The sequence below is a fragment of the Anomaloglossus baeobatrachus genome, chromosome 10 (assembly GCF_048569485.1).
Source record: "Anomaloglossus baeobatrachus isolate aAnoBae1 chromosome 10, aAnoBae1.hap1, whole genome shotgun sequence".
In the NCBI taxonomy this organism is placed as follows: domain Eukaryota; kingdom Metazoa; phylum Chordata; class Amphibia; order Anura; family Aromobatidae; genus Anomaloglossus; species Anomaloglossus baeobatrachus.
This window is the reverse complement of record NC_134362.1, coordinates 170,181,548-170,206,103: the sequence shown is the minus strand read 5'-3', so window position 1 is coordinate 170,206,103 and position 24,556 is coordinate 170,181,548. Positions and strand designations below refer to the sequence as shown.

The 24,556-nt window shown below is 45.9% G+C and overlaps 1 protein-coding gene across 1 annotated transcript in view; it reads left to right on the top strand.

Moving 5' to 3' along the window:
* Positions 1-21,841: 21,841 nt before the first annotated feature.
* Positions 21,842-24,556, top strand: part of BCO1 (beta-carotene oxygenase 1) — a 33,649-nt gene continuing 30,934 nt past the window's right edge. Inside the window, exon 1 of the mRNA XM_075326898.1 lies at positions 21,842-22,047. Coding sequence (XP_075183013.1) covers positions 21,951-22,047 — 97 coding nt within the window. The 5' untranslated portion in view covers positions 21,842-21,950. The remainder of the gene's footprint in view (positions 22,048-24,556) is intronic.

The window sequence follows — 24,556 nt, the reverse complement described above, 5'->3', positions numbered from 1 at the left end:
TAGGTTCCGTACCTATGCTCCAAGCCAGAGACCTGACCCTAGGTATCCTTAGTGCGGGACCCTAAATAGGGAACGGATAGGATGAGCTCTTTGTCAACCCAACTAAATGCTAAAGAAAGACACAAGAAGGACACACGGGGGGGGGGAAATGCATGAACTACTTATCCACAGATGACTCAGACAGGAGTTCAGCAACGTTTCAGCAATGATAACACAAATGAGAGCAAGCCACCAGCTTGCAACCAGAGCTAGAATGAACTGAATAATATCCCCAGCACCAGTCCAGGGAAGAAAGGAGTATTTAAGCACCAAGAGAATACTGATCAGCAGCTGGGTGTAAGGCAATCTCCTGCTGGGTCCTAAAGGAGAATAGATTAAAATCTAGCAGGAGAGATACCTATACCAATGAATACTGACAGCAGGAACAATAGAAAGTCAGGGAGGATTCTGCGCAGCCAAACGCTGTGACCTTCTATAGCCAGAAACCACATACCTATCTGTCACCCATTCACAGGACTACCGAGATGGCAGTGAAGAGAGGAGCCTTCAGCAGGCTGCCACCGCTACCCATCAATGATCCCTAAATACATAGCGGGTGGCAGATGTAAGCGGATATAACATAGCCGGCATCTACCGTAGCTCCTGAGCCCTGTCAGTTGGGAATCAACCTAATAACACACTGAGCTATTAGGAAATGTGAGAACAGATTGTAAGTTGTAGTATACAGGAAAAAAAAGATTTTTCTACTAGCAGCAGCAAAATAGTAACAATGCAGTGACATCACAAGAATCTTCATAACTAATCATATGCTAAATAGTTGAACGTGAAATTTATGTTTGAGATAGCCAAGATGATTTTCTATAAAATGAAGGTAATCTCATGTTCAAAGATGGATGTTGATGGTGAGATATGGAGCCTGAAAGTCAGAAGATCAAAATATTGTTACCCTTTTGCTCGTCAGAGTATATGCATGGACAATCCCTTCAATGGGGTTCTCCAGTAAAAATAAGTTATCACCTACCAAGCAAGATAGGTGATAACTTGCAGATCAGTGGGAATCTGATCTCCGGGATCCGCACTGATTGGCAGAATACAGTTGTGAAGTCACCACTAGGGGGAGCCGGAACATCGGAGTGAGTAACAGGACTATGGAACCACAAGGAGTCACAGGAGTAATCACAGATAGATTACTAAGAAAGCAGGGTTAGGGCCGGGAAGCAACCCAGTACAAGGGAGTAGGCGGAGTCAGTGTCAGGAGCGAGCCAGAGGTCGGAAAGCGGGAGAGCAAGCCGAAGGAGGGGAGGCGCAGTGACGGAATAACAAACGGGGAGCAGGAGAGGAAGACGAGAAGGTAAGACAAAAACGGAGTGGACTGGATTCAGGGAGGTTGGACTGAACAGGGAGGACTGAAGTCAGGGAGGTCGGGCAGGACGGGAGGACTGAGGTCAGGAAAGTCAGACGATGTAGCGGGCAGAATCAAGAACACTTACAGGGACCCCAGGTGCGCGCACTGCAGAGCAGAGCTATAACTGGCGCCGCACTGATGGAGGAGGCATCCTTATAAAGTGGCGTGATCCCGGGAACAGGCACGGCAGGATAGGCTCCACCCACAAGTTGTGCACCGGGAAGTACCAACCGCTGGACCAGGTGACAAATACAACTCTGCAACAGCAGAGTCCAAACTGACTCATGACAACACAACTTTTATCCCTGTTAGAATGCAGTGGCCATCTGCATGCTGGAGCGCCGGTCCGTTCTTTCTCCCAGCAGTCAGAACCCCACTGATCTGTAAGCTATCAGCTATCCTATTATCTACACTGGACAATCATCCTTCAATAGACTTAAGTTGGAGTCACACATAGCGACGCAGCAGTGATCACGACCAGCGATCTGACCTTATCAGGATCGCTGCTGCGTCGTTACATGGTCGCTGGTGAGCTGTCAAACGGGCAGATCTCACCAGCGACCAGTGACCAGCCCCCAGCCGCAGCGACGCGTGGAAGTGTAACTAAGGTAAATATCGGGTAACCAAGGAAAGCACTTCTCTTGGTTACCCGATATTTACCTTCGTTACCAGCGTCCGCTGCTCTCACGCTGCCAGTGCCGGCTCCCTGCTCCCTGCACTCCTAGCCAGAGTACACATCGGGTTAATTACCCGATGTGTACTGTGGCTACGTATCCAGGGAGCAGGAGCCGGCACTGGCAGCGTGAGAGCAGCGGGCGCTGGTAAAGAAGATAAATATCGGGTAACCAAGGAAAGAGCTTCTTGGTTACCCGATGTTTACCGTGGTTACAGCTTACCGCAGCTGCCAGACGCCGGCTCCTGCTCCCTGCTCGCTTCAGTTCGTCGCTCTCTCGCTGTCACACACAGCGATGTGCGCTTCACAGCGGGAGAGCAACGTCCAAAAAATGAAGCAGGACATTCAGCAACGACCGGCGACCTCACAGCAGGGGCCGGCTCATTGCTGGATGTCACACACAGCGACAGCGACGGGACGTCGCTGCTACGTCACAGAAAATGGTGACTTAGCAGCGACGTCGTTGTCATCGTCGCTATGTGTGACACCACCCTAAGCCATGCCTCCGATCCAGAACAAAGCAGGGCCCTTATCAGATCTCTTCTTCAACTTGGTGCACTAGTCTTCTAAAATCTACTATTTATAACAATACTAGTTGGAAAGTCCTTCTCCACCCACAGACTGTGGACTGCGAGGCTGTATCAGTGGTTAGTACCTGCCAAAAGTGGTGTTAAAAAGTATAACCTCATATCGTACAACAGCAACAGTTCACGACTGGGCAATGCAGGGAACTGAAGCACAAAAGTGACAGGGTTTATGTGCTACCTGATTGGGAAATACGTTCTGAATTTTGGCTATTGAAATCTTGTTATGTTTGCAAATGGTGAGTTGGAGAGCCAAGATCATGGTTGCTCAATGTTATTATTTTTATTTATTTTTAATGTACCATTGATTCCATGGTACTGCACATGTGAATAGTGGTTACATACAAAATACATATTTAAAATACAGAGAACAAACTAACAGTGAAACAGATTGGTATAGAGGAAAAGAGCCTGCCTTCTCAGGCTTATAATCCACAGGCTAATGGGGAAGGAAACAATAGCTTGGGAGGTTGCAGCAGCTCCGGTGGTGATGAGGTGGCAGCTGCGGTTATGAAGAAGCAGCAGTTCCGGTGGTGGTGAGGTGGAAATGGATAAAAATTTGCGGTGTGTGGTGCACTGCTGATCAAAAAAGATAGGCAGTGACAATGAGGCTGACGAAAATATTTTATTGGTAATAAGTAAAATAATAATGGTAATAAAGGTCACTAAGTGTTTCGGGGACGAACTGACCACTTCTTCTTTGGGTGGTGGTGAGGTGGCAGCTCTAGTGGCTTTAAAGTGGTAGCTCCGGTGGCAGGTCCAGTGGGGGTGAGGTTGTAGCTCCAGTGGTGGTCAGGTAGCAGCTATGGTGGTGGTGAAGTGGCAGCTTCGGTGGTGGTGAAGTGGCAACTCCGAAGGCAGTAAGGTGGCAGCTCCAGTGGCGGTGAGGTTATAGCTCCAGTGGTGAGGTAGCAGCTCCGGTGGTGGTGAGGTGGCAGCTCCGGTAGTGGTGAGGTGGCAGCTCTGGTGGCGGTGAGATGATATCTCTCGTAGCATTAAGGTGGCATCTCCATTGGTGGTGAGGTTGTAGCTTAAGTGGTGGTGAGGTACTAGCTGTGGTGCTGGTGAGGTGGCAGCTCCGGTAGTGGTGGTGAGGTGGCAACTCTACTGGTGAGATGGCAGCTCCGGATGGGGTGAGGTGGCAGCATTGCTGGTGGAGAGGTAGCAGCTCTGGTGGTGGTGATGTGGCAGCTCTAGTGGCGGTGAGGTGGCAGCTCTAGTGGCGGTGAGGTTTTAGCTCCAGTGGTGGTGAGGTGGAAACTGTGGTGGTGGTGAGATGGCAGCTCTGGTGGTGTGAGGTTGTAGCTTCAGTGGTGGTGAGGTGGCAGCTGTGGTTGTGGTGAGGTAGCAGCTACGCGTTGGTCACGTGGCAGCTGTGGTGGTGGTGAGGTGACATCTCCGGTGGGAGTAATGGGGCAGCTGCATTGGTGGTGAAGTTGTAGCTTAAGTGGTAATGAGGTGGCAGTTATGGTGCTGGTGAGGTGGCAGCCCCAGTGGTGGTGGTGAGGTGACAGCTCTGGTGGTGAGATGGCAGCTCCAGTGGTGATTAGTTGGCAGTTCCGGATGGGGTGAGGTGGCAGCACTGCTGGTGGAGAGGTAGCAGCTCCGGTGGTGGTGAGGTGGCAGCTCTGGAAATGGTAAGGTGGCAGCTCTGGTGACGGTGAGGTGGCAGCTCCGGTGGCAGTAAGGTGACAGTGAGTTTATAGTTTCAGTGTTGGTGAGGTAGCAGCTGTGGTAGTGGAGAAGTTGTAGCTTCAGTGGTGGTGAGTTGGTAGCTGTGGTGGTGGGGAGGTAGCAGCTCTGGTGGTGGTGAGATGGCAGCTCCGGTGATGGTGAGGTTGCAGTTCCGGAGGTGGTAAGTGGCCGCTCTGGTGGTGGTGAGGCGGCAGTGGGATTATTGCAGGTTTTCCTATAGAGATGAGTTGTCAGATTGTGCCAAGGTACTGAATTGATGCAGATTATGGATGATTGATCTATAAGTGAATCATGAAGAATATCACCATTTCTGTCATTATTTGCCTTCCACTACCGCATTTTTCACCCGCTTTCCACTCTGCACGCTATCTCTTTAATTTTCAGTTGTCTCTGAAGTTGTGAGTGGAAATTAACTGCTATGATCTTAATAATCTCCTTATATATCTATAAAACCTCAAGTCACCCAAAATGAAGACATTGTGTAAAATGTATAGCAAACAAGAATGCAATGATTTGGAAATCTCTTATAGCAATATTTTAATCACAACAGAATATAGGACACAGATCAGAAGGTGAAAGTTAATATTATTTTTCAAATGAAATAGAAAAATAGTAACAGAATTGATGGGAACAACACATCAAAAAAAAGTTGTGCCAGGCCGTGTCCACCATTGTGCAGCATCCCATCTTCTTTCTACAACAGTTTGTAAACTTCTGAAGTGGGGAGACAATTGCTGCAGCGATGAATGTCCTCCCCTTCTTGTCTGATGAGGATTTTTGCTGCTCCACAGGGTTTTGTACGATCGGTGCTGGTCCCAGCAATCAGTCCCCACTGATGAATAAGTTATCACTTATCCTTAGGCCATGTTCACATGTTCAGTATTTGGTCAGAATGTTACATCAGTATTTCGACACATGGACATATGGCCGCCTTAGAATAGGCAATTACTTAGCATATTTGCTACAGTGTAATAGTCACAGGACAGGGAGGGGTTAAACATTCAAGTATTTAATCTCTACTGGGAATAATCTTCCCTTTACTGATAGAGCGAAAAAGTGACCTCCAGACAAAACACAATCCACTATATCAAGACCAATGATACCACATACAAGGGAGAAATACCGCCACACTGTGACCAATAACATATTACCACCACATAGTAACCGAATACAACTATATACGAGAGAGAAATACCGCCACACCATAATCAGAGCACATAATGACCGAATATTACCCCACACAAGGGAAAAATACCTCAACATTATGACCAGACCACATATTACCACCACACAGTGCCCAAATAATAGAATAATGATCATGAATAAAAACCACAATACTAATAATACTAATATTACCATCAGTGCCATTATACACAGGAGCTCTGTATATAGTGTCAGTGTACAGGTAATACAGTGATCACTAGTGGCATTAATTAGTGACATTATACACAGGAGCTCTGTATATAGTGTATAGTGTATGTACATCTAATACACTGACTTACCAGTGACGACGTCTCTAGCGGAAGTTATTAATCTTCGCTTTTCCTCTTCATCTGGCACTGACCGCCATAATTTCTTCCTGCCAGGACGCGACTCTACAGAAAATAACAGTCACCTAAAGCTGATCACTCTCAGAGCACATTCCACACTTTTCCCCAATTTCTACACTACGTTAGACTTTTGTTCCCCCCAAGGAAGACAGTATCCTCAAAATTAAATTATATTACAACAGTAATAATGTCCCCTAATTTGTCCCTACAGTAATTATATTCACCATTTGCCCCATAAACCAATAATGTATGTTCCTCGTTCTGGCCCCATATAGTAATATCTCCCATCCTGGCCGCCTTTATTTAATAATGTCCCAATCCTGGTCACCTTTATTTGATAAAGTCTCCCATCCTGGGCTCCTATGTTCCCTCAAATGATAGTTCATTCCTAAGGTGGGGAGACAGAAGCTGGCAGTGATTGGACGTGGGGCTCTCGTGATGTCACAATGAAATGTCAGCCACGAATTGTGATTACTGACAGCGCTGAAACGGTGCCAGCACCAGAGGTGAATACAGGCTCTTTACTTTAGCTGGGGGAAACAAGGGGAATCAAAAGGGGTTGTTAATTGCATCCTGCACAAAATATCCATCCTCCAAAATAGCCCCACAAAGTGCCCCTTTCCAGAATGTCCCCCCAAAACTTGACCTTTCTATAATATCTCCCCCATACTACGTCTCTGCATAAAGTCCCATCAGCTTCTCATTATACTAATTAATTATGCCGCCTTTTACAATCTCCTTCCTAACTGCCCCATACTGTTCCCCATTGCCTTAAGGCCCCGTCACACTAAGCAACTTACCAGCGATCCCAACAACGATAGGGATCGCTGGTAAGTTGCTAGGAGGTTGCTGGTGAGATGTCACACTGCGACGCTCCAGCGATCCCACCAGCAACCTGACCTGGCAGGGATCGCTGGAGCATCGCTACACGAGTTGCTGGTGAGCTCACCAGCAACCAGTGACCAGCCCCCAGCGCCGCGTGGAAGATGCTGCGCTTGGTAACTAAGGTAAATATCGGGTAACCAACCCGATATTTACCTTGGTTACCAGCGCACGGAGCTACACGTGCAGAGAGCAGGGAGCAGCGCACACTGAGCGCTGGCTCCCTGCTCTCCTAGTTACAGCACACATCGGGTTAATTACCCGACGTGTACTGCAGCTAAATGTGCACAGAGCAGGGAGCAGCGCACAATGCTTAGCGCTGGCTCCCTGCTCTCCTAGCTACAGCACACATCGGGTTAATTAACCCGATGTGTCCTGCAGCTACATGTGCACAGAGCAGGAGCCGGCACTGACAGTGAGAGCGGCGGAGGCTGGTAACAAAGGTAAATATCGGGTAACCAAGGACCGGGCTTCTTGGTTACCCGATGTTTACTGTGGTTACCAGCCTCCGCAGAAGCCGACTCCTGCTGCCTGCACATTTAGTTGTTGCTGTCTCGCTGTCACACACAGCGATCTGTGCTTCACAGCGGGACAGCAACAACTAAAAAATGGCCCAGGACATTCAGCAACAACCAACGACCTCACAGCAGGGGCCAGGTTGTTGCTGGATGTCACACACAGCAGCATCGCTAGCAACGTCACAAAAGTTGTTCGTTAACAGCGATGTTGCTAGCGATGTTGCTTAGTGTGACGGGGCCTTTATCCTGTCCCACATTGCCCTATCCTGTCCCTCATTGCCCAATACTGTTCCCCACTGTCTTATCATGTCCCACATTGCCCCATCCTGTCCCCCATTGTCCCATCCTTTTCCCCATTGCCCCATCCTGTCCCCCATTGCACCATCCTGTCCCCCATTGCCTCATCATGTCCCCCACTGCCCCTCATGTCCCACATTGCCTTATCATGTCCCCCATTGCCCTAACTTGTCACACATTGCCCTATCCTGTCCCACATTGCCCCATCCTGTCCCACATTGTTCTATCCTGTTCCCCACTGCCTGATAATGTTACTTATAAAGTGACCACTCCTCCCCCACCACGGCCCCTGCATCTAAAATGATTATCCATGTCATGTTCGGCTCCTCAGGAGCGTCCTCTTCTTCCGTGCGGCCCCGGTGATGACGGATGTCGGTGTGGGGCTGAGGAGCTCCTCTGCCTCAGTCCTGGGGCCGCACTGTCCAAATGTATGCGCGCCTGAAAGATGCGCGTACATTTGAATATGAAAGGCGAAGTCTGCAGGTCCTGCACGCACCTCATTTTGTGCAGGCCTGCGGACTCCCGCAGCGCAAGGACCTGGTGAGTCACATGACTGTGATGTCACCACAAGTCATTCTGCAACCGCGGAAACTGCAGAGATCACACAGAATTTGTTCGATCACTGCAGTTTATCATGGAAAGGCCGGGGGCTCCTCAGAGTATGGGGGCCCAGTCTGCCCGCTCTAACACTGGCAATGAGAAACACCCCTTCCCAGCCCGCAGTAACAAGGCCACGGTAACCCGCACACTATAAAGCATGGGGGCCCACTAAGGACCTGGGGCCCCATGACCCACTGTGCTCAGTATTTACCGTGCCTTTCATATGTAATCTGTCCATGTCATAGGCCCTAATGTTCCCGCATACCATCAGAGATGCAGGAACTGTGCTTTGATAAGCTGGATGATCCCTCTCCTCGATAACAAGCTGGATGGTCCTTCTTCTCGATAACAAGCTGGATGGTCCCTCTTCTTAGTAACAAGCTGGATGGTCCCTCTCCTAGTTAACAATCTGGATGGTCCCTCTCGATAACAGGCTGGATGGTGCCTCTCCTCGATAACAAGCTGAATGGTCCCTTTCCTCAATAGGAAGCTGGGTGGCACCTCTCCTCAATAACAAGCCGGATGCTCCCTCTCCTTAATAACACGCTGGATAGTTTCTCTCCTCGATAACAAGCTGGCTGGTCCCTTTCCTCATTAACAAGCTGGATGGTCCTGCTCCTTGATAACAAGCTGGATGGCCCCTCTCCTCAATAACAAGCTGGATAGTTCCTTTCCCTCTGAGTCCGCAGGACACGGTGTCTTATTATTTCCATAAAGAATTTAGTATTTTGATTAATCAGAACAGTTTTCTATTTTGTACCAGTCCATTTAAAATGAGCTATGGACTAGAGAAGACTTTTCTGAGTTGTGTTTGCTTCTTTGCAAATTATGGCTTTAGCTTGCATTTGTGGACTGTAGAACATACTAAGATCACATAAAATAATTTCTGTACATATTCCTGAGCCCATGCAGTGATTTGCTTGTTTTTAATGTAGGCTGTCTAAGGGCCCATAGATCATGCACATCCAACATTGACCATCGGCCTAGACCTTTGTGCACATGGATTTATCCAGAATCTCTTGATGATATTAAGTACTTACGTGGTGGGATATTCAAATTCTTTGCAATTTTACATTAAATAACATTTATCTGAAATTGTTCCACAATTTTTGAACATAGTTGTTCACAGATTGGTGACCTCTAACCCTCTTTGCTTCTGAGAGACTCTGCCTCTCTAATGTGCTCTTTTATACACAGTTATGTGACTTACTTGAAAATTGTTTCTCTACCATGTTTTCATTAGTACCATGTACTTTTCTGGCCTTTTGTATCCCTGTCCCAACATTTTTGAGATGTGTTGCTACAATCTCTTTCTAAATTAGTTCATTTTTTTTTAAGTGAAATGGAAAAATGTCCAACGTTAAACTGATCTGTGTTCCATGTTCCGTTGTGAATAAAATGTAGCTTTCTTTATATATTACACAGTTTTTGGAATTGAGGTTCTAGACTAAATACAAAGAGTTTGAAAAAATAACAAAAACAAAATGACAGAAAAGAAAACTTCCTAATTTAGTGTGGCGGCCTCTGCAGTTAGATAAGGCTCCCCTGTATTAGTAAGGCTACATATTAGGGTTAGCTTTTTATCATCCTGCCCTTCTTTACCCCATTGACTGTCTTTTTTGCCGCCCACTGTTTTTTTGCATGCTTCCTTGCCATGGGTATCATTAACCCTAGAACGCACAACCATAGAAATCTACCATAGAAACCAAGTGACCTAGCAGGCCTGCGAGGCCCCAGGTATGCGTTCTAGGGTGAAAGGGAACCTGTCACCTACTTACCTGCGGGGTGGTCCAAAACGGTCCGATCTGATGGGTGTTGCTGCTCTTGGATCCGGCGCCTCCTCCATCTTGTGCGATCGCGGTCTTCCTTGCTTCGTGTGGATGATGCCTCCTGCGTCATCCACACAATGCCCTCCATTACGCTTCTGCGCACTTTGCTCTGTTTTGCTGAGCGCAGAGCAAAGTACTGTAATGCACAAGCATTTTTTTAACTTTCCCCGTACTTGTGCATTGCAGGACCGCAATGGAGGGCACTGTGCGGGTGACAGAGAATGCGTCATCCACACACAGGAAGGAGGATGGCGATCACAAGGATAGAGGAGGCGCCGCACCTGAGAGCAGCGACGTCTATTGGACCAGAACATATCGGATCGCACCGCAGGTGAGTAGGTGACAGATTCCCTTTAAATAGGATCACCTATTTGACCACTTTTGTATATACGGTATATACTTGTGCTTATGTGCATATATTTATCTTAACGCCCTGTTGGGGATTTATCTTTAGCTGACATAATAAAAGTTAGGTTTTAATGACATTTTTTTTCCTGTTATTTTAGATTTTTACTATGATGTCTCCTATAGACCACAGACATGAGGGATTCTTCCTCTCCTGACTCTATGCTGCACATAATCAGGAGCTACAACAGAATAGAGGACACTACACAGCAGTACTGAGCTGTGTAGATGTGAATCCAGTTCTGGAGTGAGATAAACACTTACTAGAAAGCTTTTGACCAAAATGGATTTTAGCAGTTTTTCAGATGGGATCATGACTTTAGGAGACGGGGGATGGTGGAAGAAGAAGTGGCTCATAAGTGGATAAAGAAGTATTTTTTTTTTAAAAGACATAGGACACAATTTTGTCATGATTCATGCATGGCTCTGCCGTTCCTGAGCCGATGCATGTATTCTGCCTCCGGGGTTTAGGTCTCTTGGGAGGGGCCTGTTCGTTCTTGCCTCATTCTGGGGGTCACATTGCCATATCTTGGTGCAGCTGCCTCCAGGAGGTCACCTATGATTTTTCAAGCTCTGCTAAGTGTTCTGTTCCTGTGAGAATTTTTCTATTTCTTGTCCTTCTATCTGGTACTGTTTGTCCTGACCTCTGTTCCCATTGCCCGACCTGACCTGACCTCCGTCCCCCCAGACCTGACTTGACTTCCGTTTCCCTGATCTCCGTTCCTCCTGTCCATCCGTATGTCCGTCCCTCCTACCCAACCTTTCCTCCGGTCTCCTGTCCTGTCCCGTGTTTCCCACGTCCGGCCCTGTGCTTACTTGCTCTCCCGGTATCTGACCTTGGCTCTGTTCTTTGACTTTGGCTTGTTTTCTCCTCGGTACAGACGTGACATCCCGGCTTAGACCCTGACTCATCGACTATCCCTGCTCTTGTGTTAGTGACCTCTAGTGGGCTTCTGTCTAACCACACTCAGGAGCTCTTTTCCTACCTGAGTCCCTGCGCCCCATAGTGGTAGCTTGACATGTTTATTATATTTTCTTGTACTATTGACTAAGTGTATTGAGACGATGAATGATCATTTAAAGCAGATCACAGACATTTCTGATTAGTGCAGTGAGTTATAATCTGACAGTCATATACGGTATATTTACCCCACAGTGGCAGTACTTGTAGTGTATATCTTGTGTAGCAGACTCGGTTATACGATGCACACTCTGCAGCAAGTTATCATCTATAGAATCAGTTCGGATAACAAACCTTTGATCCAACCTGTCCAGTCCTCATCATTAAGAAGACCTGAAATGGCTCTGAGTAATAATGATAACATTGATCACGTCCACATGCAAATATTTAACTACCACAATAATTAGACTTTGATTCGTCCTAACCGAGGTGATAGTGCCACATACTCTTCACTGATAAACAGAGACGCTCATATCTTACTGTTACAGAATACATTCCAAGCTGATGTCCTGTAGAAGAATTTCACTGGGGCTTTAAATATCACATGATGTTCATTTCTCCTCCTCTTTTCGATAAACTATTTTCCTCTTTTCAACACAGAAATATGAAATCTAAAAATATTTGTAAATAGGGATCACTCGAAATGTTGTCTGTTGCCCATGTGAAGTTATGTAGAAGGTAAAGTCATCGGACCCACTCATTCACAACCAGATAACCTCTGGAAGGAACAAATCATTGTTTCCAGATGCACATCGCCCTACATACACTGGTGTTTCCGACACTATGCATGCTATTTTGGGATGGAACAATTGTATTAATGATTTATCAGTGTCCTTACAGCCTGAATCAACCTGTGAGTTGGCCTTTAAACAAGCGCTGATCAATTGCACATAACTCTGAAAACATCATCCCCACAGTCACACATGGTGGTGGCAGCATCATGCTGTGGGGAGGCTTTACTTCAGCAGGTAAAAGGAAGCTGGTTAATAGGAAGATGGCTGGAGTTAAATACAGGACAATCCTGGAGGACAATCTATTATGGAGACTGGGACGTAGATTCACTGTCCAGCAGGACAGTGACCCTAAACATCCTGCCAGAGCTACAATGGATGGTTTATATCTAAGCATATTCATGTGTGTGAACGGCCCAGTCACAGTCCAGTCCTAAATCGCATTGAGAATCTGTGACAAGACATGAAAATTGCTGATCACAGACGTTTCCATTCAATTTCACTGAGCTACAGCTAGATATTTTTAAGCCACACATCCAAGCCCTCTTCACCTCCTGCCACCTCCAACTCAAAAATATTTCCTGGATCCATACATTCCTTTCCCAAGAAGCTACAAAAACCCTAGTACATGCCTTTATTATCTCCCGCCTGGATTATTGCAACCTCCTGCTCTGTGGTCTCCCTTCTAACACCCCTACAATCTATTCTAAACTATGCTGCCCGGCTCATCCACCTGTCCCCCCGCTACTCCCCGACCTCTCCTCTCTGCCAATCCCTTCACTGGCTTCCCATTGCCCAACGACTCCAGTTCAAAACCCTCACCATGATCTACAAAGCCATCTACAACCTGTCTCCTCCCTACATCTGTGACCTAGTCTCCCGGTACTTAACTGCACGTAACCTCCGATCCTCACAAGATCTCCTTCTCTACTCCCCTCTCATCTCCTCTTCCCACCATCGCATCCAAGATTTCTCCAATGCTCCCCCATACTCTGGAATGCTCTGCCACAACATATCAGACTCTCGCCTACCCTGACAAGCTTCAAAAGGCACCTGAAGACCCACCTCTTCCAACAAGCCTACAACCTGCTGTAACCCTCAGTCCTCCATAGCGCTGCATGACCAGCTCTACCCTAACCTACTGTATCCTCACCCATCCTCTGTAGACTGTGAGCCCTCGTGGGCAGGAACCTCACCCATCCTCTGTAGACTGTGAGCCCTCGTGGGCAGGGACCTCACCCATCCTCTGTAGACTGTGAGCCCTCGTGGGCAAGGACCTCACCCATCCGTGTAGACTGTGAGCCCTCGTGGGCAGGGACCTCACCCATCCGTGTAGACTGTGAGCCCTCGTGGGCAGGGACCTCACCCATCCGTGTAGACTGTGAGCCCTCGTGGGCAGGGACCTCACCCATCCGTGTAGACTGTGAGCCCTCGTGGGCAGGGTCCTCTCTCCTCCTGTAGACTGTGAGCCCTCGTGGGCAGGGACCTCTATCCTCCTGTACCTGTCTGTGCCTTGTATTGTTTATGATTATTGTACTTGTCCCTATTATGTATACCCCTTTCACATGTAAAGCACCATGGAATTGATGGCGCTATAATAATAAATAATAATATTTTTCAAAGCAGAATGGGCAAAATGTCAGCCTCTAGATGTGCAAATCTGGTAGCGACCGACCCCCAAAGACCTGCAGCAGTAATTGTAAATTTATCTGCTGCATGTGAACATGCAGTAAGGATTCGCAAATCAGTAGCACGTTGATGCGATGACATTTGGGATCTCGGGTCATAAATGACAAACTTAGATTTACTAATTTCATGTATCTTTGACAAACTTGACTGTGATACTTTTGATTAAGGATATTGCAAATAAATTCAAAATCACGTTTTCTTGTAAATGCATTTGGGTTAAATCTTTGCTGAAGCCTTTAAATCAGGAAAAAAGAGTTAATCCATTTGTTAACCGATTTATTTGAGCTGAGCAAATACTCTCACACTGGGACTTTGGTAAACTACCTAATTCACCTTTTTCTACTTATAGAAACGCTGTTGAAAAAAAGAATCCTTCCCGACCACCAGAATTCTGCTCCATTTACTGTAAAACGCCGGAGCAAAAAGCATCTCTGATATATTGTGCAACGATATTTATAGGACCCTGATCCAGCAGTCCATGGCTGCCATACTAGAGCCCTGCGAGCCTCCTACAACCTACCGGCATCCCCAGCTTTTAGGATTAATATGGCTGGGTGTCATGCGCGTCCTGCCTAAATTATCAGATTATTTTTATAGAAAAACTTTGCAAATCATGTGTTTAATTGGTGTGCTCATATTTTATAACCTTTTATTAAAGAACTAGGGGCGGAAAGATTGTGGTCACAAGGGCCTGCTGATCTCGGCACCTGCTTCAGCTGGATGTGTGCCTGAGGGTGCACATCCGGCTGAAATGCATAGTGGCGCAGAGATCTGTTGGGTACCTGAGCTGCAATACAAGCTACCGACCAAAAAGTGGTTGGCAGCTGATGTCGGTGGTACCATGACTGGCAATCACGTCATGCATCGCTATAGCACAGACGCCAGCCACTGTGCACTGGCTACAGAGGACGCTGCATGACGTGTGACCTGGGGAAGGTGAGTAGAATGTGTTTTTTTTTCTCGCGATAAAAAGACAGAACCAAGACATATATCCCAGGAAGGGGACATTTACCAGGATGGGGACATATATACCAGAAAGGGAACAGATTTACCAGGAGGGGCCCAGGATGGGGGACCTATATACCAGGAAGGGGCCCAGGATAAAGACATGTATACCAGTATGGAGACACATATACCAGGAAGGGGTCTACGATGGGAACATATATACAATGTTGGGGGACATATTTACAAGGATGGGGGACAGATATATACCAGGATGGAGGACATTCACCAGGATGGAGGACATATTTACCAGGATAGGGGACATATTTACAAGGATGGGGGATATACTGTATATACCAGGATGAGGGACATTCACTAGAATGGAGGACATATTTATCAATATGGGGGACATACTGTATATACCAGGATGGGGTAAATATTTACCATTAAGAAGCCCAGGATGAGTAACATTAGAACAGGATGGAGGACATATTTACCAGGATGGGGGACATACTGTATATACCAGCATGGGGTACATATTTACCATTATGGAGCCCAGGATGGGGTGCATTATAACAGGATGGGGGACATTACAGCATAATGGGGTGAGGGCAACTTGTATGTCTTTATAGGATTTGCAACGCTACAAGAGCCCATACATCTGGCCAACATGCGGAGTGGCCCAGGTTCAAATTTTGCACCAGGGCCCATCGAACTCTAGATAGGCGACTGTACTGGACAATCGTACAGGGTGATGTACAATGCCAAAATACATAAGAAATCTAAATACATGTCTTGAAATTTTAAAGTACATTAACACAGGCTGATTACTCCACATAAATAAAGGCCCCATCACACGCATGAGCGATCGCACCTGCCCCCGTCGTTTGTGCGTCACGGGCAATTCATTGCCCGTGTCGCACAAAGTCGTTAACCCCCGTCACACGTACTTACCTCCCTAACGACCTCGCTGTGGGCGGCGAACATCCTCTTCCTGAAGGAGGAGGGACGTTCGGCGTCACACCGACGTCACATAATGGCCGCCCAATAGAAGCGGTGGGGCGGAGATGAGCGGGACGTAACATCCCACCCACCTCCTTCCTTCCTCATTGTCGGCGGCCGCAGGTAATCGGTGTTCGTCGTTCCTGCGGTGTCACACGGAGCCATGTGTGCTGCCTCAGGAACGACGAACAACCGGCGCGCAGAAGGAGGAACGACATTATGAAAATGAACGACGTGTCAACGAGCAACGATAAGGTGAGTATTTTTGCTCATTAACAGTCGCTCGTAGCTGTCACACGCCACGACATCTCTAACGATGCCGGATGTGCGTCACGAATTCCGTGACCCCGACGACATATCGTTAGATATATCGTAGCGTGTAATGCCGCCTTTATTGTTGATTGACCATAGACAAGTCATTCGGTGAGTCTCTTTAGCCAAATGGATGTGGTCCTCATGGGCGTATTCATGATGACCACGCCTACATGGCTAACCACTGCATACAAGAAAGAAGGGGGCATATCTCAGGAATGGAGAGGCGCAGGAAAAAAAGAAAAACAACATCAGATTCAGGAGAACCGTGGCATTTACACCAGGTAAAAAAGAATTACGGCAAGTGCTAGGTCTTCTATATAAGAACGACACTAAAAAAACACAACTTAAGCACCCTGCATTGCAAAGGGTGGTATCTTCTGCAGAATTCCTTGGCCTGATGTGCAGTTACATTAGGGTGTATTTGTAGGAGTCATGATTTTGGAAAACTGTGATAATTGCAAGTAAAAACGCCACAAATGCACCACTAGGATGTGAAGATTTCTTTTATATTATGACTTAGTAACTTAGTGACTTTGTTTGTAGCTTCTCTACCTCTATTCATGCGATCACTCATCTATTGTATGAGCACAAGTGTCAGTGACCAGACATGAAATCTATGCCAGAAATAAGATATGTGTATTTGGAGGAAGTGTGTCTGTGAACTGCTGTGTCATGTGTGCTCTTGAAGCTGGACAGGAAAAGAACAAATAAATACAAGGCAAAACATGACATTTTAGAGGGAATCTGTCAGTAAAATCAATCCTCCAAAACGCAAATATGAGCATGCAAGTCTTTAAAGGGAATCTGTCAGCAGGATTTTGCTATGTAATCCGAGAGCATCATGATTTAGGGGCTGAGGCCCTGATTCCAGTGATGTATAACTTACTGGGCTGCTTGCTGCAGTTTGGATAAAATCACTTTTATATGCTGTAGATCTAGCACTGCTCTAAATGCTGATCTCTGCATAACCCCGCCCACACCACTAATTGGCACCCTTCTGTGTACACTGTGAATACCACCACTGATTGGCACCTCTCTGTGTACACTGAATACCGCCACTGATTGGCACCTTTCTGTGTACACTGTGAATACCACCACTGATTGGCACCTCTCTGTGTACACTGAATACCGCCACTGATTGGCACCTTTCTGTGTACACTGTGAATACCACCACTGATTGGCACCTCTCTGTGTACACTGAATACCGCCACTGATTGGCACCCTTCTGTGTACACTGTGAATACCGCCACTGATTTGCATCTTTCTGTGTACACTGTGAATATCACCACTGATGGGCACCCTTATGTGTACACTGTGAATACCACCGATTGGCACCCTTCTGTGTACACTGTGAATACCACCACTGATTTGCATCTTTCTGTGTACACTGTGAATACCACCACTGATTGGCACCCTTCTGTGTACACTGTGAATACCACCACTGATTGGCACCCTTCTGTGTACACTGTGAATACCACCGATTGGCACCCTTCTGTGTACACTGTGAATACCACCACTGATTAGCATCTTTCCGTGTACACTGTGAATACCACCACTGATTGGCATCTTTCTGTGTACACTGTGAATACCACCACTGATTGGCATCTTTCTGTGTACACTGTGAATACCACCACTGATTGGCATCTTTCTGTGTACACTGTGAATACCACCACTGATTGGCATCTTTCTGTGTACACTGTGAATACCACCACTGATTGGCACCTTTCTGTGTACACTGTGAAAACCACCACTGATTGTCCCCTTTCTGTGTACACTGTATATAGGTAGACAACTGCCAATCAGTGGTGGGACTGAGTTATACAGCTCTGATAAATATGGAAGACTATATATGGCAGCAGGTTTACTAGTCCTCTAGTGATAATCTGCTGGTAAAACAGTGATTTTATTAAAACTACAGCCCAGTAAGCGACTCATCCCTGGAATAAGGGTCGGCGTCTCTTCATTATGCTGCTCTCAGATCAGGTGGTAGCTCCATTCAATCTTCAGCAGCCAATGTTGAGTATGGCACATCATGGGAAAAAGAGCTGTTCTGCAAAATGTGCCAGTGACTGCAGCTCCCACCAATGATGAGTATTGCAAATCATGGAAAAAAGAGCTGATCTGAAAAATACGGCAGTGACCACAGCTCCAGCCAATGATGAGTATTACACATCACGGGAAAAAAAGATGTTAGATAAAATATGACAGCGACTGCAGCTCTGGTCAATGATGAGTATTGCACATCACAAAAAAATAGCTGTTCTGCAGAATATGCCAACAGCTGCAGCTCCGGCTAATGATGAGTATTGCCCATCATGGGAAAAAAGCTGTTCAGTAAAATATGACAGTGACTGCAGCTCCGGACAATGATAGCACATCATGAGAAAAAGAGCTGTTCTGCAAATTATGACAGTGACTGCAGCTCCGGCCATTGAGGAGTATTGCACATCACGGGAAAATGAACAGTTCTGTAAAATGCGGCAGTAACTGCAGCTCTGGCCAATGAGGAATATTGCACATCACGGGAAAAAAGAGCTGTTCTGCAAAACACGCCAGCGACTGCAGCTCTGGCCAATGACGAGTATTGCACATCACAGGAAAAGAAAGCTATTCTGCAAAATATGGCAGCGACTGCAGCTCCGGCCAATGACGAGTATTGCACATCACAGGAAAAGAAAGCTATTCTGCAAAATACAGCAGCGACTGCAGCTGTGGCCAATCACAAGTATTGCACATCACAAGAAAAAGAGCTGTCCTGCAAAATACAGCAGCGACTGCAGCTCTGGCCAACGACGAGTATTGCACATCATGGTAAAAAGAGCTGTTCTGCAAAATACGGTAGTGAATGCAGCTCCGTCTAATGACGAGTATTGCACAACACAGAAAATAGAGCTATTCTGCAAAATATGCCAGCAATTGTAGCTGTTGTGAATACAATTTGGATAAGGTTTCAGTTTGGGGCTCCCGCTTGTGGTCAGTGCTGGTAGTGAACTTTGCTTGTTGAATAGAAACCAGACAGCTGGGGATGATTGGCAATCAGGTTCTTCTGACTGGGCCTATATAACTGAGTAGTGTTCTCTTGTTTCTGGCCGGTGCTCTATGTGGTCTCCTGTGTGCTAGGACATTCTGAAGCCAGTCCTTCCTTCTGTGTCTACCAGAACCCCTTTCAGATAAGTTTGGTCCTTGTACCTCCGCTGGTGGTTTCCACCTTCTGATTGTTTTTCTGTTTAGGTACTAAGGCTTATTCCTATTTTGCCTGTGTGGAGTTCTGGGTGGGGTTGGATCATTCCCTGCTGGGAATGTCTGTGTACCTTGCTCCATATTCTGCTATGTATTTTGTTTGTCATGCTTGGTAGTAATTTCATTCCCTCCACTATATTAGTGTTTTGTTTGGATCCCAGTAACACCAGAGTACTGATATAGTGGGGGAGAGTCCGTGTGGGCTCAGTATTTTTCCATATCAGACATGTTGGTTCTTTTTCTAGGGTATTGCACGGCTGCAGACAGTGCTCTTTTCTGTCCTTTCCTATTTAGACAGTTTGGGCCTCATCTTTGCTGAATCCGTTTTCTACCTGTGTATTGTGTTTTCCTACATCACCGTAATCTTTATATGTGGGGTGCTATCTATATCTTTGGGGACTGCTTCGAGGCAGATTAGCCTTTCCTGTATTTCTCTCTGTAGGAATAATTAGTTCTCTGGCTGTGTCGAGGCGACCAGGTCATCGTAGGCTCATCCCATGGCTACCTCTAGTTGTGTGTTAGTGGTAGGTCTGCAGTTCGCTGAGATTCCAACCACTCTGGTACATTCTGTGTTTCCTAGTTTTTGTCCTTTTTCTGATCCTCCTCGGTCACTGAATCATAACAGTAGCTCTGAGCAATGACGAGTATTGCAAACCACCGGAAAAAGAGCTGTCCTGCAAAATACGCCAGTGACTGCAGCTCCAGCCAATGATGAGTATTGCATATCAAGGGAAAAAGAGCTGTTCTGTGAAATATGGCAGTGACTGCAGCTCCGGCCGATGATAAGTATTGCACATCATGGGAAAAGACCTGTTCTGTAAAATATGGCAGCGACTGCAGCTCCAGCCAATGACGAGTGTTGCACATCATGTGAAAAAGAGCTGTTCTGCAAAATATGGTAGCGACTGCAGCTCCGGCCAATGACGAGTATTGAACAACACGGAAAAAAGAGCTATTCTGCAAAATATGCCAGCAACTGCAGCTCCGGCCAATGATGAGTATTGCGTATCGCCAGAAAAAGAGCTGTTCTGCAAAATACGGCAGTGACTGCAGCTTTGGCCAATGACGGGTATTGCATATCAAGGGAAAAAGAGCTTGTTTTGTAAAATATGCCAGTGACTGCAGCTCCGTTCAATGATAAGTATTGCACATCATGGGAAAAGAAAGCTATTCTGCAAAATACAGCAGCGACTGCAGCTCCGGCCAATGATAAGTATTGCACATCATGGGAAAAAAAAGCTATTCTACAAAATACAGCAGCGACTGCAGCTCCGGCTAATGAGAAGTATTGTACATCATGGGAAAAGAAAGCTATTCTGCAAAATACAGCAGCGACTGCAGCTCCGGCTAATGATGATTACTGGACATCACGAAAAAAAGAGCTATTCTGCAAAATATGCCAGCAACTGCAGCTCCGGCCAATGATGAGTATTGCGTATCACCAGAAAAAGAGCTGTTCTGCAAAATACGGTAGTGACTGCAGCTTCGGCCAATGACGGGTATTGCATATCAAGGGAAAAGGAGCTGTTTTGTAAAATTCCAGTGACTGCAGCTCCGTTCAATGATAAGTATTGCACTTCATGGGAAAAGAAAGCTATTCTGCAAAATACAGCAGCGACTGCAGCTCCGGCCAATGATAAGTATTGCGCTTTATTGGAAAAGAAAGCTATTCTGCAAAATACAGCAGCGACTGCAGCTCCGGCCAATGATAAGTATTGCACTTCATGGGAAAAGAAAGCTATTCTGCAAAATACAGCAGCGACTGCAGCACCGGCCAATGATGAGTATTGCGTATCACCAGAAAAAGAGCTGTTCTGCAAAATATGGCAGTAATTGCAGCTTTGGCCAATGACGGGTATTGCATATCAAGGGAAAAAGAGCTGTTTTGTAAAATATGGTTGTGACTGCAGCTCCGGCCAATGACGAGTATTGCATATCAAGGAAAAAAGAGCGGTTTTGTAAAATATGGCATTGACTGCAGTTTCGGCCAATGAGGAGTATTGCACATCACAGGAAAAAGAGCGGTTCTGCCAAATACGCCAGCGACTGCAGCTCTGGCCAATGATAAGTATTGGACATCCCGTGAAAAGAAAGATGTTCTGCAAAATACGCCAGCGACTGCAGCTCTGGCCAATGATAAGTATTGGACATCATGGGAAAAGAAAGATGTTCTGCGAAATACAGCAGCGACTGCAGCTCCAGCTAATGACGACTATTGGATATCACTGGAAAAAGAGCTGTTCTGAAAAATATGGCAGCGACTGCAGCTCCGTGTCAACATCCAACCACGACCAAATCTAATAACAGTGGATTGACGATTGCATTTACGACTTTATCTTTGCGTATAAAAGGATCCCTTACAAAAGGTGAAAATTGATCATAAAAATATTTGTCCAGCACGGCACAGGTTAAACACTTCCTATTTCTTTTTCTGGTGGATAGAGATAAGCTCCTTCATTCAATGGCAGGGGAGGAGGCAGTGTGCACTGTACAGGGGGGGGACTGCCATTGTGCACATGTAAACACCATCAGCCAGGCTGGACTTTGACCAAGACATCTCTATAAATAATCAGAGGCGAAAGCGAAGTGGAAGGCGCCGCGAGAGCCTCATCCTTCAGAGACAGGACCAGCCATGGAGAGCGCAGATGACATGATAGATTCTGTAATAGGTGTGGTCTTCTCGAAAAACCGCCAGGAGTGCCCTGAACCGATAAAAGCAGAGGTACAAGGTAGGGGCCGCGCAAACCTTTCTCTTCTGTTTACGCAGAAAAAAATGATCACATGTCAGAGATCTCTAAATCCACTCTCCATATTATTTTTTGCACTCTGCACCTTTATGTCACATAGATGCCTTTGGTTCCAGTTACATACAAGGTTAGAATAAATTTTGGCTAAAATCTGTAAACTATACAGGACTACGTTTTTGGAGAAATCCTTTAAGCTATGTAATAACTGTCTAATGCGTGTGCTATAGCAGATCATCTTTCAGAAAGTTCTCTGCCAGTAATTCACCCTGAAGTTGGCAGGAAGGTTCCTTCTGGTTCTCAGGTTTCCTCCCACACAAAAAATAGACAGGTGAGCGGGCACCTATAGACACTCAGGACTCCTGTGGCCAAATTATCCTCCACAGTCTCCTCTCCTGTCTGTTTTTCTGCCTGTTTAATGTCCTCAGTAGTATTGAGTGTCTCCTCGCTAGTATTGTTTGTATCCTCAGTAGTATTGTGTCTCTTCTCGGTAGTGCTGAGTGTCGTTGGTAGTATTGTGTCTCCTCGATAGTGTAGAGTGTGTCCTCGGTAGTATTGAGTGTGTCTTTGATAGTTTTGTGTCTTTCCTCGGTAGTGTAGAGTGTGTCCTCAGTAGTGTAGAGTGTGTTCTTGGTAGTGTTGAGTGTGTTGTCAGTAGTGTTGTGTGTCTCCTCCATAGTTTTGAATGTCTCTTCGATAGTATTTTGTCTCCTTGGTAGTATTGAGTGTCTCCTTGGTAGTATTCTGTGTCCCATCAGTAGTATTTTGTGTGTCATCGGTAGTATTTTGTGTTTCCTCGGTAGTATTGTGTGTCTTGTTGGTAGTATTAAGTGTGTCCTCAGTAGTATTCTGTGTCTCCTTCGTAGTATTGAGTCTCTCTTCAGTAGTATTGAGTCTCTCCCTCAGTAGTATTGAGTATGTCCTCTGTAGTATTGTGTCTCCTCCGTAGTATTGTGTGTCTCCTCTGTAGTATTCAGTGTGTCCTCAGTTGTATGGTGTCTCTCCTCGCTAGTATTAAATGTGTCCTTGGTAGTATTGAGTGTCTCCTCGGTAGTATTCAGTGTGTTCTTGGTAGTATTATATCTCCTCAGTAGTATTGTGTGTCTACTCGCTAGTATTGTGTAAGAGACACAATACTAGCGAGTAGATACACAATACTCTCCTCGGAGGTATTATGTCTCTCCTCAGTAATATTGTGTCTCTCCTCAGTAGTATTGAGTGTGTTCTTGGTAGTATTGAGTGTCTCCTTGATAGTATTCAGTGTGTTCTTGGTAGTATTATGTCTCTTCGGTAGTATTGTGTGTCTAATCGCTAGTATTGTGTCTCGCCTCGATAGTATTGTGTCTCTCCTTGGTACTATTGAGTGTGTTCTTAGTAGTATTGTGTCTCCTCGGTAGTATACAGTGTGTTCTTGGTAGTATTATGTCTCCTCATTAGTATTGTGTTTCTACTCGCTGGTATTGTCTCTCTCCTCGGTAGTATTGAGTGTGTTTTTGGTAGTATTGATTGTGTTCTTGGTAGTATTGTGTGTCTCCTCGGTAGTGCTGAGTGTGTTCTTGGTAGTATAGAGTGTGTTCTTGGTAGTATTGTGTGTCTCCTCGGTAGTGCTGAGTGTGTTCTTAGTAGTATTGTGTCTCCTCGGTAGTATTCAGTGTGTTCTTGGTAGTATTATGTCTCCTCATTAGTATTGTGTGTCTACTTGCTGGTATTGTCTCTCTCCTCGGTAGTATTGAGTGTGTTTTTGGTAGTATTGAATGTGTTCTTGGTAGTATTGTGTGTCTCCTCGGTAGTGCTGAGTGTGTTCTTGGTAGTATAGAGTGTGTTCTTGGTAGTATTATGTCTCCTCGGTAGTAATGTGTCTCTCCTCGGTAGTAATGTGTCTCTCCTCGACAGTATTGTGTCTCTTCTCGGTAGTATTGTGTCTCTCCTTGACAGTATTGTGTCTCTCCTCGGTAGTATTGAGTGTGCTCTTGGTAGTATTGAGTGTCTTCTCGGTAGTATTGTGTCTCTGCTTGACAGTATTGTCTCTGCTCGGTAGTATTGAGTGTGTTCTTGGTAGTATTGAGTGTCTCTTCAACAGTATTGTGTTTCTCCTCGATAGTTTTGTGTGTGTCTCCAGATAGTATTTTTTGTCTCCTGGATAGTATTTTGCATGTCTCCTCAAAGTTTTTTGTGTCTCCTTGATTGTCTTGTCTGTCCGTGGATGAACCCCTTACGAATAGGTGATACCTTGTTTTAACTGAACAATCCCTTTAAGAGAATCATCTAAAATCTCAATTCTGTTTCCTAACCTCAGCTATTGTTTAGTTTCAATGAATCACATGTTTACGCTCAGGAGGATCTGTCGGTCTCAATCATCACATGATCACAAAATGATTAGTCAGTGAATGTTCTATTGAAGAGCAACTAATGGAAGCGACCGATTGTGTGTGAGATCTCTCACTAATAACATTTTCTATCCAGGGCCTGGACACTCCGCAACTTTTAGGACAAT